Source organism: Hemiscyllium ocellatum, chromosome 42 (genome assembly GCF_020745735.1).
Source record: "Hemiscyllium ocellatum isolate sHemOce1 chromosome 42, sHemOce1.pat.X.cur, whole genome shotgun sequence".
NCBI lineage: Eukaryota > Metazoa > Chordata > Chondrichthyes > Orectolobiformes > Hemiscylliidae > Hemiscyllium > Hemiscyllium ocellatum.
In genome coordinates this window covers 24633406-24649490 of record NC_083442.1, presented here as the reverse complement: position 1 = coordinate 24649490, position 16085 = coordinate 24633406, and the positions used below count along the sequence as shown (strand labels likewise).

General features: G+C 45.7%; 1 protein-coding gene across 1 annotated transcript in view; it reads right to left on the bottom strand.

The window, feature by feature from the left end:
* The window catches only part of hcn4 (hyperpolarization activated cyclic nucleotide-gated potassium channel 4), a 541182-nt gene that overhangs the window by 76409 nt on the left and 448688 nt on the right, over positions 1-16085 (bottom strand). The window contains exons 5-6 of the mRNA XM_060853670.1: positions 12002-12148; positions 3841-4081 (exon numbers count right to left, since the gene is read on the bottom strand). Of these exons, the coding sequence (XP_060709653.1) occupies positions 3841-4081; positions 12002-12148 (388 nt within the window). The remainder of the gene's footprint in view (positions 1-3840; positions 4082-12001; positions 12149-16085) is intronic.

The window sequence follows — 16085 nt, the reverse complement described above, 5'->3', positions numbered from 1 at the left end:
CAGGTGAAAGATGAGGCGTTCTTCCTCCAGGCATCGGTGGTGTGGGAGCGGCGGTGAAGGAGGCCCAGGACCTCCATGTCCTCAGCAGAGTGGGAGGGTGAGTTGAAACGTTGGGCCACAGGGTGGTGTGGCTGATTGGTGCGGGTGTCCCGGAGATGTTCCCTAAAGCGCTCTGCTAGGAGGGGTCCAGTCTCCCCAATGTAAAGGAGACCGCATCGGGAGCAACGGATACAATAAATGATATTAGTGGATGCGCAGGTGAAACTTTGATGAATGTGGAAGGCTCCTTTGGGGTGTGGATGGAGGTGAGGAAGGAGGTGTGGGCGCAGGTTTTGCAATTCCTGTGGTAGCAGGGGAAGGTGCCAGGACAGGAGGGTCGTTTGTTGGGGGTAATAGACCTGACCAGGTAGTCACAGAGGGACCAGTCTTTGTGGAAAGTGGAAAGGGGTGGAGAGGGAAATATATCCCTGGTGGTGGGGTCCATTTGGAGGTGGCAGAAATGTCGGCTGATGATGCGGTTAATGCGAAAGTTGGTAGGGTGGAAGGGGAGGACCGGGAGGGGTTCTGTCCTTGTTACGGTTGGAGGGGTAGGGTTTGAGGGCAGAGGTGTGGGATGTGGATGAGATGCGTTGGAGGGCATCCTCAACCAACCTTCCAGCTCAGCACCGTCCTCATGACCTGTCTTACCTCCAATCTCCCTTCCCACCTATCTGCTCCACCCTCCTCTCTGACCTAGCACCTCCATCCCCACCTCCATTCACCTATTGTACTCTTTGTTACCTTCTCCCCAGCCCCACACACCCCCCCCCCCCCCCCCCTCCATTTATCTCTCCACTCTTGAGGCTTCCTGCCTCTATTCCTGATGAAGGGCTTTTGCCCAAAACATTGCTTTTCCTGCTCCTTGGATACTGCCTGACCTGCTGTACTTTTCCAGCACCACTCTGATCTTAATAATCCCTTATCTAGCCAGCAACCCCCTCATCCCAAGAATGAATTCTTTTAAAAAATGTACCAAAGGGATGCACAGAAAGGAAACTAAACAGAACTAAACCATGGAGAAGGGAAAGGCAGAATTGAAACCTCGAAGAAAAGGGATGGTCGCAACACGATTCAGTGGCATGGTGACTCAATGGATAGCACTGCTGTCTAACAGTGTGAGGGATTTGGGTTCAATTCCACTCTCAGGTGACTGCGTGGAGTTTGCACGTTCTCATTGTGTATGTGTGGGTTTCCTCTAGGTGCTCCAGTTTCCTCCCATAGTTGAAAGATGTGCAGGTTGGGTGGATTGGCCATGTTAAATTGCCCACAGTGTCCAGAGATATGCAGGTGTAGTCATGGGAAATGCAGAGTGACAGGGATAGGGTGGGGGGATTGTCTAAGTGGGATGTTCTTCAGAGGGTCAGTGTGGACCCAATGGGCCAATTGGCCTGCTCCCACTCTGTAAGGATTGTATAATTTTGTTTCCAATCCATTGAGAATAAGGGATACCAATGGAGGATCAAAGCAGGGAGGTGGGAGAGACATCGCAGTGTTAGTTTTGGGGAAGGGAAAAGCAACTTAAAATGTTAAGAAGAGGGGTAAGAATTAGGTCAACACATTTAAAAGAGGCTGAATACACATCAGTTCAATCAGTGAGCTGTTACGCTGTGATGGAATAGAGTAGCAGATGGACTTAATGGTAATTAATTTTAAATTCAAAGATCATTGTGTCATTGAATTACTTATACTGCTCATCTCAAACAAAGTGGACACGGACCAATGCCAATGATAGAATCTTTCTCAGGAGCTGGGCACCAGCACATTTTTCCCTCCCCCACCTTTTTTCTCTCCCTCTTTAATTATCCAGTCCATGACAGGGTCCTGCTGGATTTGGGAAGGAACTGTCAATCATATCATCTCTGGACCTTCAGGTTTCCTCTTCAATGTAAATCGCCCTGTGAGAATTTGAAATCAGTCAATGCAGATCAACCTTTGGTTATAGGACTGTGCTAGGAGGTCTTCAATGCAGTGAGTCATGTCCCTACCTCTGAGGCAGTAGCTCTGGGTTGGCGGTCCACCCCAGGATTCAATGGCAAAGTTATCAACTTGTAAATCCTTTTCAATGAATCCCTACAGCATGGAAGTGGGCCCTTTAGTCCAACAAATCCACACCAAACCTCCGAAGAGTATCCCACCTAAACCATTCCCCTCCCCTATAACTCTACATTTACCCCTAACTAACACATCCCTGAACACTATGGGGCAATTTAGCTTGGCCAATTCCCCTAACCTGCGCATCTTTGGATTGTGAGAGGAAACCGGAGCACCCGGAGAAAACACACACAGACACAGGGATAATGTGCAAACTCCATGCAGACGGTCGCCTGAGGCTGGAATCGAACTTGAGTCCCTGGCACTGTGAGGCAGGGCTAACCACTGAGCCACCATGCTGCCCCTTTTCTCACATGCTAATGGCAGACATAAGAGTGGGAGAAATGCCTGGTTAGCCATGTGGTGGAACGAATGTTGGAGACCCCATCCTAGCTGCAGTCCTCAAGTACACTTTGGATGTTCTGAGTGAAACCACCACAATGTTGTCTACCTTTGCAAAGAGTAAAAAGTGAGGTCTGCAGATGCTGGAGATCAGAGCTGAAAATGTGTTGCTGGTTAAAGCGCAGCAGGTCAGGCAGCATCCAAGGAACAGGAAATTTGACGTTTCGGGCACAAGCCTTTCATCAGGAATGAGGAAAGTGTGTCCAGCAGGCTAAGATAAAAGGTAGGGAGGAGGCAATTGGGGGAGGGGCGATGGAGATGTGATAGGTGGAAGGAGGTCAAGGTGAGGGTGATAGGCCAGAGTGGGGTGGGGGCGGAGAGGTCAGGAAGTAAATTGCAGGTTAGGAGGGCGGTGCTGAGTTCGAGGGAATCGACTGAGACAAGGTGGGGGGAGGGGAAATGAGGAAACTGGAGAAATCTGAGTTCATCCCTTGTGGTTGGAGGGTTCCAAGGCGGAAGATGAGGCGCTCTTCCTCCAACTGTCGTGTTGTTATGTTCTGGCGATGGAGGAGTCCAAGGACCTGCATGTCCTTGGTGGAGTGGGAGGGAGAGTTAAAGTGTTGAGCCACGGGGTGGTTGGGTTGGTTGGTCCGGGCATCCTAGACTTTTGCAAACACACCGGTGTCGATCTCGAATTTGTGTGATAGTGCAAAATAATTTGAGGCAAAATGCATTCACTTTCTCCCCAACTGACTTCAATGCATGCAAAAATCACAGAGTGTGAAATTGTCTGCAAATTCATCAGTGCTGTTGCCCAAAGTCAAGACTGACTCCAGTCCATTCCTTAAGCCAGGATTGCTGTATTTCAGCAGTGGTCTAATCATGCAGAAATTGAATTTTGCCGAAAAGAGAAATCTATTGCCAAAGGTTTTCATCTTCCACTCATCAGGACAGATGCAAGAATGCCATATTTGAAATGACCACCACAAGCTACACCTATAGAAGCTAAAAGGTGCTGATTGAGTTGTTACTTCTTTCCCCATGGCAATGCTTTGGCAAATCAGAATTGCCTTGTCAACCAATCACTGCTCTTCACCCCTGTAAGGGCAGAAGAAACAGGAGGTGTAGGCCATTCAGCCCCATTCAATCCAGTCCATTCCATAAGATCATGGCTGATTTGTCCCAGGCATCAACTCCTCCTTTGTGCCTGGACTTTGCTGTGACTACTGAATATTTGGCATTCTTGCATTTGCCCTGTCAGCAACAGGTCTCTCTCTTCAACAACGCTGCTTATCTGTTTAGGGATTCATAGCCTATCCTATTTCCAAAGTCTACTTAAACTCTGGTGTCAAATGAAGAAATTCTCACCTCCAAAATAGGATCCATCAGACAGTTTGGTCTCCTTGTTGCCTTTTGTCAGGACACTGACAATCCCATGCTGGATGAAGTACATCTTCTTTCCTATTGTCCCCTCGCGGATAATGTAGTCCCCAGGTTGGAACACTTCAAACAGCAACTTAGTCAGCATGGATGTGACGAAATTAGGATCTGCGTTGGCAAAGAGTGGCATGGAGGCCACCAGCTTCCTGCAGTTGAAGTTTATTATTTCCTGTCAAAAAGAAATGAAGGGGAGAAACGATAAACCGAATCACATTTTAGGAAGGGAAGTTGGTTTAGTTCAGTTGGCTGGGTTGGTTCTTTACAGAACAGTGTGGGTTCAATTCCCACTGGTTTGACATTACCATAAAGGGCTCTCCTTCTCAAACTTTTCCCTCACCTGAGGTCTGGTGGCCCTCAGGTTAATCCACCACCAGTCTCTAAGAGAGAGTAGCCCCTATGATCTGGTAAGACTATGCTGATGCAATACTTCAGGAAGAGACAATGATTGAAGAAGTGCTTTTTTTTAAAAGTAAGCTATTGGATTGCATTTTTTAAAAATTGCTATAATTTCCTTTTCTCTCATTTGACCCTAGTTTCCTTCTTCTAATGGAGGAAGAAGTGAGGACTATGGATACTGGAGATCAGATTCAAGAGTGTGGTGCTGGAAAAGCACAGCAGGTCAGGCAGCATCCAAGGAGCAGCAGAGTCTCAACATCAGCAGACACAATCTCAACATCAGGAATGAGGCCTTATTCCTGAAGGGCTTTTGCCTGAAACGTTGATTCTCCTGCTCCTCGGATGCTGCCTGACCTGCTGTGGCTTTTCCAGCAACACACACTCTCGACTTCCTTCCTATTATATGCCATAATAAAATATGGATATTTAAGTGACAGAGATCTGAAGTTATTGACACTTGGTTCTGCTATCTGTTCGTTGCTTAGCCAAAAAAAAAGATTTCTTTCTAATCCAGGTCTGAGTGTAAACTGGAGGAAACAGTTGGAGAGGCAACATTCAAGGGGACAGTGGGACTGGCAGAGATTCTGAGGGAGTGAGCATTCTGGCATTTAAAATAAACTGAGCTGGCAGAGGGGGGCAATATAATAGGCCTAATTTATTTTGCAACGGTTGACTGAGCTATTTTGGCACTTAATTCCAAAATCCTTACAGAGGATAGGGAGATCTTTCCAACTAGACAATTCCACACTGCAGAGGAGGCCTGGATGCAGGTCAGAGAATGGGGGATTATGAAGCCTCACCTCCTATGGGTGTGGCACTCCCTTCATAGAATTCTTGACATTTGGCTCATAGTTTGTGAGAAGATTTGTAGCTCGGGTGCTCGTTGTTGTGGTTCTGTTCGCCGAGCTGGGAATTTTTGTTGCAAACGTTTCGTCTCCTTTCTGCACAAGGGGACTGCACAAAACACTACATAGGACAAACAGGAAGACAGCTAACAACCCACATCTATGAACACCAACTAGCCACGAAATGACACGACCAGCTATCCCTAGTAGCCATACACTCAGATGACAAACAACATGAATTCGATTGGGACAACACCACTATTATAGGCAGGCCAAACTGAAAACAGCCAGGGAATTCCTAGAGGCATGGCACTCATCCACAAATTCTATCAACAGACACATCGACCTAGACCCTATATACCGGCCACTGCAGCAGACAGCAACTGACAACTGGAAGCGGCAGATTCAAACCACTATAAATGCTGGAGGAATCAGCACAGAAGCGCTTCACAGGAGGCTCCCAAGCACTGAAGATATCACCTAGAAAGGGGATGAAACGTTTGCAACAAAAACTCTCAGCTCGGCGAACAGAACCACAACATTTGGCTCATAATTTATAGAGTCCCCCGGACAAGATCTTATAAATGGATTGAGGACTTGCCAACAGTGGTTCGAACAGTTATGAGGGCTGATCCTGTCATCTGCAATATCTTAGTGAAGGGGACAACCCACACAGGAAAATAAGTGTGGAGATTATTGACCTTGACTGACCATTCACAACACAGCTTACATGTGTCATCCTCTGCTGGGGAGCCACCTGATTGACAAATGTGCCTTATTATTTCAAGTTAAATAGGTTCCTTTCTCAAAGACATAGGGCGGTGTCTGACTGTTGGATTTGATGGCGATTAACATGCTGAGGGTTTGACATTGTTAAGCAGGGAATTCCCAGAAGGAAATCCAGTAGAACTTGAGAATGATGACTACTAGCTAACACTGCTGTTGACATATTGACTATCTGCTCCAACACAGAACGCAACCCCATCTTTGATTTTTTGGAGATAACTTAATGTAAAATACGTAATTCACTTATTAAAAAAATCGCATCTTTTACCCAAAAGATTCTGACTATGCACGGCCATAGAATTCCAAAGATCTCAGCACTTCTCTAATGAATCTCTAAAGTCTTTGTACAGAGTTGCAAGGATGAACAAAGAATTCCTACAATGCAGAAAGAGGCCATTTAGCCCGTTGGAGTCTACACCGACCCTCCAAAGAGCATCCCACATAGACGAGCCCCCAATCCTATCACCACGTTTTACCATGGCTAGTCCATCTAGCCTACACATTCCTGGTCACTATGGGCAATTTAGCATGGCCAATCCACCTAAACTGCGAACCTTTGGACTGTGGGAGGAAACCAGAGCACCCAGAGGAAATTCAAACAGACACAGGGAGAACATGCAAACTCCACACAGACAATCATTCAACCTGGAAGTGAACCCAGGTCCTTGGCACTTAGAAGTGGCAGTGTTAGCCACTGAACACGCCATCTGAGGGTGTGAAAGGAAGTAGGGGTACACATTGTAGGTGGCCTGACTATAATCCTTCAGCATTCCCAGATGCAGGAGTCATCCGTCTGGATTGGAAAACTGCACATGTCCATCTGCTTTTTAAGAAGGTTGAAAGAGGAAAACCAAGGAAATAGGGACCAGTCAGCCTATCCTCTGTGGTGGGGATATTGTTGGAGTCTATAATCAAGGACAGGACAACTGTACACATTGAAAATTTTCACTTAATCAGGGAGAACCTGATTTTGAAGAGGTCGCTAAGTTCGTGGACTGGGGAATGCCTGTGGTGTTGTTTATATGGACTTCCTGAGGCATTTAATAAAGTCCTACGTACGAGATTGTCAGCTAAGGTAAGAACCCATAGAACTGATGGCAAATTACTGACATGTATGAGAAATTAGTTGACCTGTAGGTGACGGGAGGGGTAGGATATGACCAATGGTGCCCAAAAAGAATCTGGGTTAAGGCCTCAAATATTCACCTCATTTATTAACAACTTGGATAATGACATAGAAAGTCATATATTCAAATCGTTTGATGACATAAAGTTAGTTGCCGTTGTAGACAACATGGATGATAGCATGAAATTACAAAGGGGTATCAATAGACTAAGAAAATGGGCAAAACCGTGACAGATGGAGTTCAATGTAAGTAAGTGTGAGGTTATCCATTTTGGACCAACAAAGGGTGCTTCCTGTAAAGGATGGAAGTTCAATACAATGGATACCCGAATCGACTCATACAGGGATGCAGGAGTACAGATCTTTAGAATGTCACAAACAGATGCAGAAAATAATAAAGAAAGCATATGGAATGCTGGACTTTATACTGAGAGTGAAAGTGAGGACTGCAGATGCTGCAGATCAGAGCTGCAAATGTGTTGCTGGAAAAGCGCAGCAGGTCAGGCAGCATCCAAGGAGCAGGAGAGTCGACATTTCGGGCATGAGCCCTTCTTCAGGAAGAAGAAGGGCTCCTGAAGAAGGGCTCATGCCCGAAACGTCGACTCCCCTGCTCCTTGGATGCTGCCTGACCTGCTGCGCTTTTCCAGCAATACATTTTCAGCTCTTTATACTGAGAGTACAAAGATGCAGAAGTTATGCTGCAGATGTACAAAACCCTGGTTAGGCCCCACTTGGAGTACTGTGAGCAGATGTGGGCACCACGACTGAGGAAAGATAAATTGGTTTTGAAGGGGGTATTACATATGTTTAAAAGAATAATATCTGATCTTAAATTATGAGGAGATATTGTATAAATCAGGCCTGCTTCCTACAGAATTTGGAATGTTAAGGGGTGATCTGATTGAAGTCTTCAAGATATTAACAGGAAAAGACAGGGTAGAAAAGATAAGTTATTTCTATTACTTGAGAACTCTAGAACCAGGGGACACAGTCTGAGAATTAAGGCCAGACCATTCAGGAGGGATATTTAGGCTTCTACATGCAGAGGGTGGTAGATATTTGAAAATGAACGAATGAAGAAGCAATTGTCAATTTTAATTATGCAATAGAAAAATTTTTGTTAAGAATTAGTCTTGAGGAATTGGTCTTGAGTTTAGAAGACTGAGAGGGGATCTGATTGAGACATATAAGATTATGAAAGGATTGGACACTCTGGCAGCAGGAAACATGTTTCCGCTGATGGGTGAGTGCCGAACCATAGCTTAAAAATACGGGGTAGACCATTTAGGACAGAGATGAGGAGAAACTTCTTCACCCAGAGAGTGGTGGCTGTGTGGTATGCTCTGCCCCAGAGGGCAGTGGAGGCCCAGTCATGGATTCATTTAAGAAAGAGTTGGATAGAGCTCTCAAAGATAGTGGAATCAAGGGTTATGGAGATAGGGCAGGAAGCGGATACTGATTAGGAATGATCAGTCATGATCGTATTGAATGGCGGTGCAGGCTCGAAGGGCTGAATGGCCTACTCCCGCACCTATTGTCTATTGTCTATTGAATATGGGCGTGTGTGGTCACAGATCAGCCATGAACTCACTGAATGAGGCAATAGGTCAAGGGACTGAGTGGCTGACTCCTGTTCCAATGTTATCATGAAATTTCTAAGTGGATACATTTTAGAGTCATAGAGATGTACAGCGTGGAAATAGACCCTTCGGTCCAACTTGTCCATGCCGACCAGGTCCTAAGCCAGTCTAGTCCTATTTGCCAGCCCTTGGCCCATATCCCTCTAAACCCTTCCTATTCATATACCCATCCAGATGCCTTGTAAATATCATAATTGTACCAGCCTCCACCATTTCCTCTGGCAGCTCATTCCATACACGCACCACCCTCTGTGTGAAAAAAATTGCCTCTTAAGTCTCTTTTACATTTTTCCCCTCTCACCCTAAACCTGTGCCCTCTAGTTCTGGATTCTCCCAAGCCAGGCTAAAGACCTAATCTATTTACCTTATCCTCAGGATTTTATAAACCTCTTTAAAGTCATCCCTCAGCCTCCAACACTCCAGAGAAAACAGCCCCAGCCTATTCAGTCTCTCCCTCCACCCCTGACAACAACCTTGTAAATCTTTTCTGAACTCATTATTGGACAGTGATGACAAGTTGATTTTATCCCGTTCCCAGATGAGGCCAGTTGAAACTGCCAGAATTGGTGTCAGAATTGAGATCAAACCTGGTCTGCCCAGATTGATGGCTACTCTACCAACTAGGGCTCAGTGGTTAGCATTGCTGCCTCACAGCGCCAGGGTCCCAGGTTTGATTCCAGCCTCAGGTGACTGTCTGTGTGGAGTTTGTGCATTCTCCCCGTGACTGTGTGGGTTTCCTCCGGGAGTTCCGATTTCTTCCCATAGTCCAAAGATGTGTAGGTCAGGTGAATTGGCCATTCTGGATTGCCTGTAGAGTTAGGCGCATTAGTCAGAGGGAAATGGATCTGGGTGGATTACTCTTCAGAGGGCCGGTGTGGACTTGTTGGGCTGAAGGGCCTGTTTCCACACAGGCCCTCTGAAGAGTAGGGAATCTAATCTAATCAAACCAGATTCCTCTGGGAACTTGGATGAGATCTTTGAACAATTTTAAAATGATTTCTTAAATCAGCCCTTTTTAATAACATTCTGAGGTGGCAGGCTGGGAATCTACTCTCAGCCGACCCTGTTGTCTTGGCAGCTGTTGCTGTTTGGGAAGTGTGACTGGTAGATGCATTTTTTCCTTCATCTATTGTCAATGCCACCTGATGGCGTGCAATTGACATAGAATAGAATTAACACAGCGTGGAGACAGGCCATTGGGCCCATCGAGTCCACAGTGACCCTTCAAAGAGCACCCCACCCAGACCCTGTTCCCTATAACCCTACATTTTCCTCAGCTAATCCATCTATCCTACACATCCCTGGACAATTTAGCACGGCCAATCCAGCTAACCTGCACTTCTTTGGAGGGAAACCAGAACCCCCAGAGGAAATCCACACAGACACAGGGAGAATGTGCAAACAGTCTTCTGAGGGTGAAATCGAACCTAGCTCCCTGGTTCTATGAGGCAGCAATGCTAACCACTGAGCCACCATGTTGCCCAACCCGCTGGCCTGTTGGCAAGGCATGGGACAATCACCCGCAAGCCAAAATCTGTGCCATGGCTTATTATGGCTCCTTCCATTCTCCCTCCGCATTTTGTTAAAACCCAGTTCCAAAGAATTGTCATTAACATTAACCACCTTTTGTTTGCGCTCAACTGATCATGTACTTTCAAACAGTGATGGCATAATGGGGGCAGCTTACCTGCAGGGAATCAGTGGAGTCTGAGAGAGCAGGGCCCACACTGACTCAGCCTCCAGGTAACAAAGAGGAACTATCCACAGTGTTATTTCAGCTTCTAATAAAACTGTGGAGCTCAGATATACCCTCAGGCTGTCTGGTCCTTGGATGTTTCCGTCACAAATATACGAAAATAGCAGCAAAACAATAACAAATCTGGACATGATAGTAAGATTTTATTTTTCAAATGTAAACGAGTCTGATATATAAAGTGGGGGGAAGGAGTCTTGATAATGTCAGCCCCTTTCTAACCTGAAAAGAGGTTTCATCTCGATCAGATCAGAGGGGTAGTGACGTGAACCATGCCCCTCATCATTCTGATGCTAATGCTTCCAGCCGATCGGAGAAACATACACGGCAGGAGGAGAGTCTATTGAGTCTCTTTTTCATTTCGAAGATAAGGGCACTTCACTGCAGTCAGATATTCTATTGAACAGTCCTTCCCTGCGGTAATGGTATTTTACAGTGCCATGCCTAGTCAGTGTAAACATCAAGGGTTTTCAGCAGAAATAAAACTTTTGAAAATTGATCAAACAAACAGAGAAAGCTGCTTGGCAGACAGTCAATAGTAAGTCCTCTTGCTTTCCAAATGGCATTGCAAAATGGTGCCGCTCAGGGATAGGTGTGTTGGCCAACTAATGACTGATGTCTGACTAATGAGTGTGGTAGCATGTGATGGAACATACTTTGTCACAGTTTGCAAGGCCATACACAGGCTTTAGGGCCATCAGATATTAGAGTCACAAACACCACCAGCATCTTCACTTGAGCAAAGTTAACACCAACAGCAAAGATAAGGGACTTTAAGGAAAACCTTTTCACACAGAGGGGTGTCACGAGTATGGAATGAGCTGTCAGAGGAAGTGGTGGAAGCTGATCCAATTGCAACATTTAAAAAGCATCTGGATGGGTACAGGAATAGCAGGGTGTGGGCCAGATCCTGGCAAACAGGACGAGATTAATTTGGGATATCTGGTTGGCATGAATGAGTTGGACCAACAGGTCTGTCTCCATGCTGTGTGACTCTCTATGATTCTATAAATAGGCACAATGGAAGCCTGTAACTCATGGGGAAAAATTGGTCACGTTTTATAACTAGATCTTGAGGGATCCAACTCCATTGAAAATAAAGTTCCTGCCCAACCTACTTTGCAAATTTTGATCTCTCTTCCATGTAAAGCGTGTTGGAGAACTTGATTGGCTGCAGAGATGGATCGCAATGCAGAGTGATACCAACAGCATAAGTTCAATTCCTGCGCTGGTTGAGGCTAATATGAAGGGTCTGCTTTCTCAGTCTTACCTTTTGCCTGAGAGGGGTGACCCTCAGGTTAAACTCCCTGAAATGAGAGAGTGGCCCTATGGTCCACTGGGGCTACAGGCCATTCGAGTAGCCAAACTTACATTGCAGCCCCGAAAATGACCAGGAGAAATGCAGCGGGAATCTATTAATGGTGGAAATTAAATCACCTCGAAGGCACGAAGCAGAACTTTCTGATCCCAGTTGATTGGGCCAAGTTGATGGAAACATTTAAAACGTCACAAACCAAGAGTTTGCTGTTTAACAGCTCCTCACCTCACGTAAAGGATCACTGAGCTCCCCGAGAATATTCTCCTCATCAAACATCTTGCCCTGAAAGCGATGCTCGTAATAATCGTGGATTCGCTGGCGCATGTCAGCTGGTAGCTTGTGGAAGGACATGTACTGTTCCACTTGTTTGTACTGTGGAGGGGGAAGAAAGAAAAGGTGAAGTTACTGGACATTAAGCACCTTCGGTCAGTTGCTAGTGCAGGGCTAACAAAACTTTAAAAGGTAAAAACAATGACTGCAGATGCTGGAAACCAGATTCTGCATTAGTGGTGCTGGAAGAGCACAGCAGCTCAGGCAGCATCCAAAGTGCAGCGAAATCTGCTGTGCTCTTCCAGCACCACTAATCCCGAAAACTTTAAAAGGGCCTGTACTCTACATCCAACAATATTGGTCATATTTGGAATGGCTAGACCAAAGAACTAGAGCCAAACTAGTGACTTAAGGTCAGAACTTAGCAAATCCAACTCTTGCCCTTGTCACTGAGGTTTCAAAGACAAGGCACTAAAACCCAATAAACCTGGTGTGGTAGGAAGATCGTATGAGGAAAGGCTGAGGCACTTGGGGCTGTTTTCATTGGAGAAAAGAAGGTTTAGGGGTGACTTGATAGAGGTGTACAAGATGATTAGGGGTTTAGATAGGGTTGACCATGAGAACCTTTTTCCACGTATGGAGTCAGATATTACAAGGGGGCATAGCTTTAAATTTAGAGGTGGTAGATATAGGACAGACATTAGGGGTAGATTCTTTACTCAGCGAGTTGTGAGTTCATGGAATGCCCTGCCAGTAACAGTGGTGGATTCTCCCTCTCTATGGGCATTTAAACGGGCATTGGATAGACATATGGAGGATAGTGGACTAGTGTAGGTTAGGTGGGCTTGGGTCGGCGCAACATCGAGGGCCGAAGGGCCTGTATTGCGCTGTATTTTTCTATGTTCTAAACTTATAATTCTGCAGTGTACAAGCTACAGTGGTCTCCCTAATGTCTGGCATCATTGATGAAAACTGTCCATCTAGAATGATTTGGCCTCAATTTACATGACAGAGACACACAAGTGCTAATGTTCCCTCACTGACTTGTGCGGAATCTGTCAACAATTGGGTCAAGTTGTACAAGAACACACACCCACATAAAAGCACATATCTTAAACTTAAGAGAGTTACAGCTCGGCTTTCTGCTGGAGGGTTGCAAAAATCTCAGCCCAGTGGGGGGGTTTCCACGCATCTGACGTTGCTGAATGAAGCCCATTCATAACCAGAGAAAAAAAATCTGTCTCCAGATCTTAAAGCATTACCGGTAATGTAGTGGTGGCAGTGCTGGATCGCAAATGATCTATTCAGTGTAGGGTTATCGGCACAAACACTTTCGTAACACTCTGAGTGGCCCTAACGTTGCAAAGTGCATACCAGCGTATGAATTAGGAGCAGACTCTGCTCTGCTATTTGATAAGATCATGGCTGTTCTGTTTGCAGCTACAAGGCCACTGCTTTGCTTCTCCCCCGACACCCTTTGACACCCATGTTGGTCAAGAATCAATCTAACCCAGCCTTAAAAATATTCATTGGCCCTGCCTCCACTGCTCTTTGGGGAAGTGAGTCCCACAGATTCATAACAATCTAAGAGCAACAAATTGTCATCAGAGTCATAAATGGGAGCCTCCCCCTCCCCCCCTATTTTTACCCATATCTTGTCAAGGAGATGAGAACAAAATTACTTCTCTCAAAGGATCATGACTCTGAGGGATTCACTACCCCAGCATGCATTGGATGCTGAGACATTGAGTAAATTTGAGGAGGGGGTAGACACTTTTTATTAGTAATGGGTTGAAGGGTTGTGGAGAATAAGCAGGATAGTGGAGTTGAGGCCGAGATGGGATCAGCCATGATCATATTAAATGATGAGGCAGGCTAAGAGGGCTGAATGGCCTACTCCTGCTCCTCTTATGTCCTTACATCACAAGACAGCAAGTTGACACGAGTCGGGTTAAAGGGCAGAGTTCAGAGTACAAGGCACTGTGATGCTGAGCTGGATCCGTGGCGATAGACAGAGCCACTCTGCCTAAATCGATCATCTATAATTATTAACCACATCTTATTATCGCTGTTGATGTCAATGGAGCATAATTGTCTCAAATGATTCAGGAAGCTGTGTTAGTGAATTTCCTGTGAATGTCGAGACCGACTGTTAGGTGCAGCTGTGAACAGGAAGAAAATGTTTAGAGCACAATACGTGAAAAATTGGTTGTGTTTCCAAGACAAGGCCTGGCAGGAAAGGTTGGAGATTGGAACTAGGAAATAGAACCAGTACAGGCACAATAGACCAAATAGCCTCCTTCTGTGTTGTAACAATTCAGTGAATCTGTAAAACTGTCTCCTCTAGCTTTCGAACCTCCTACAAGGGGAAACTACCTTTCAGTATTTACCTTATCAAGTCTCCTCAAGCACTGAGCTATTTCTGAGCAAATGCAGCTTTTTCTTTCCTGAGCCCATCTTTTAACCCGAGATCAAGATTCGTCAATGTATAATCATTGATAAAGCAGGCTCTGGTGGTGCAGTCATAGTGTCTCGCCCTCCGGCTAAGGAAGTCCAGTTTCAAGTCCCACCTGCCTCAGAGGTCAGTCATATAATGGGTTAATGTAAAAATAATATATCGCCACAACTGAACGGGCGTGCCATGAGCACCACTGTGCCCACATGATAGGAGTCAGCGAATGATAGAGCACTGATTGACCTCATTAAGTTCATTCCTGTTTGGAAAACAAGCAGCCAACTGGGTGGCATGGCTCCTCAGTGGTTAGCACTGCTGTCTCACAGTGCCAGGAATTTGCATTTTCTCCCGTGTCCGTAAAACATAGGAGTGGAAGTAAGGCCATTGACTCCTCTCTGCCGTTTAATCAGGGCTGATGGTTCTGTGCAGGTTTCCGCCCACCCATCGAAAATGTGCAGGTTTGGTGGATTGTCTGTGGTGTCTAGGGAAGTGCAGGTTTAGCCATGCGAAATGCAGGGTTATAGGGATAGGGCGGGATGCTCTTTGAAGGTTGGTATGGGCTGAATGGCCTCCTTCCACACTGAAGGGATTCTATGATTTCCTGAAGCTGACTACTCTACTCCTTCAAACAGCATGTGGAGTATCCAGCCTTTCGGTTGCACATAGCCAAGCTCTTAGATCGCTGACTGTTAGCCCTTTTTGTGCTTCTGTTACCAATCTGATCACTGGTTCAGTTTCATTTTGTGCTTGGAAGTTTTGCAAATTTCTTCTCATCCTGTATGGCTCAATATGGAAGGAGGCCATTCAGCCCATACTAACCTTCAAAGAGCATCTCACCCTATCCCTACAACCCTGCATTTCCTGTGGTTAAACCTAAACATCCCTGGGCACCACAGACAATCTTTGGTGTGTGGGAGGAAACCTGTACAGATCCATCAGCCATGATTAAATGGCGGAGTGGACTCAATGGGCCGATTGGCCTTACTTCCTCTCCAATGTCTTATGGACACGGGAGAAAGTGCAAACTCCACACAGATAGTCACCCAAGCTTAGGGCTTGAACCCATGACCCTGGCGCTGTGAGACAGCAGTGCTAACCACGGAAGTACCATGCCACCCAATTGGCTGCTTGTTTTCCAAACAGGAGTAAGCTGAATGGGATCTATCTGTGCTCTATCATTCGCTGATTCTATCATGTGGGCACAGTGGTGCTCATGAGGTGCCTGTTCAATTGTGGCTATATATTATTTTTACCTTAATCGTAACTCAGAAAAGTTGCAATCATCAGCAAATGGGAGGCATTTGTAAATTAATGGGAACATAATTGCAAATGATGACTGCTGGACTACAAAAAACAACAAAGCATTCAAAACAAAATTGGGTTTTCTGCCCACTTATACTTTGCCTTTTGTTCAAACTCTATTGGGAAATGCAGAAACCATCATCAGGTCAGAAGCCAAAGTAAAAATGCCCACTGACTCATTGTTGCTCAGCAGCCTGTTAGCGTGGTGATAAGAAAATGTGTTTTTTTTGGATTTACACTGGTGCTAGTACCTCATTGCCAGATCTACTGGGCTGCTAACTG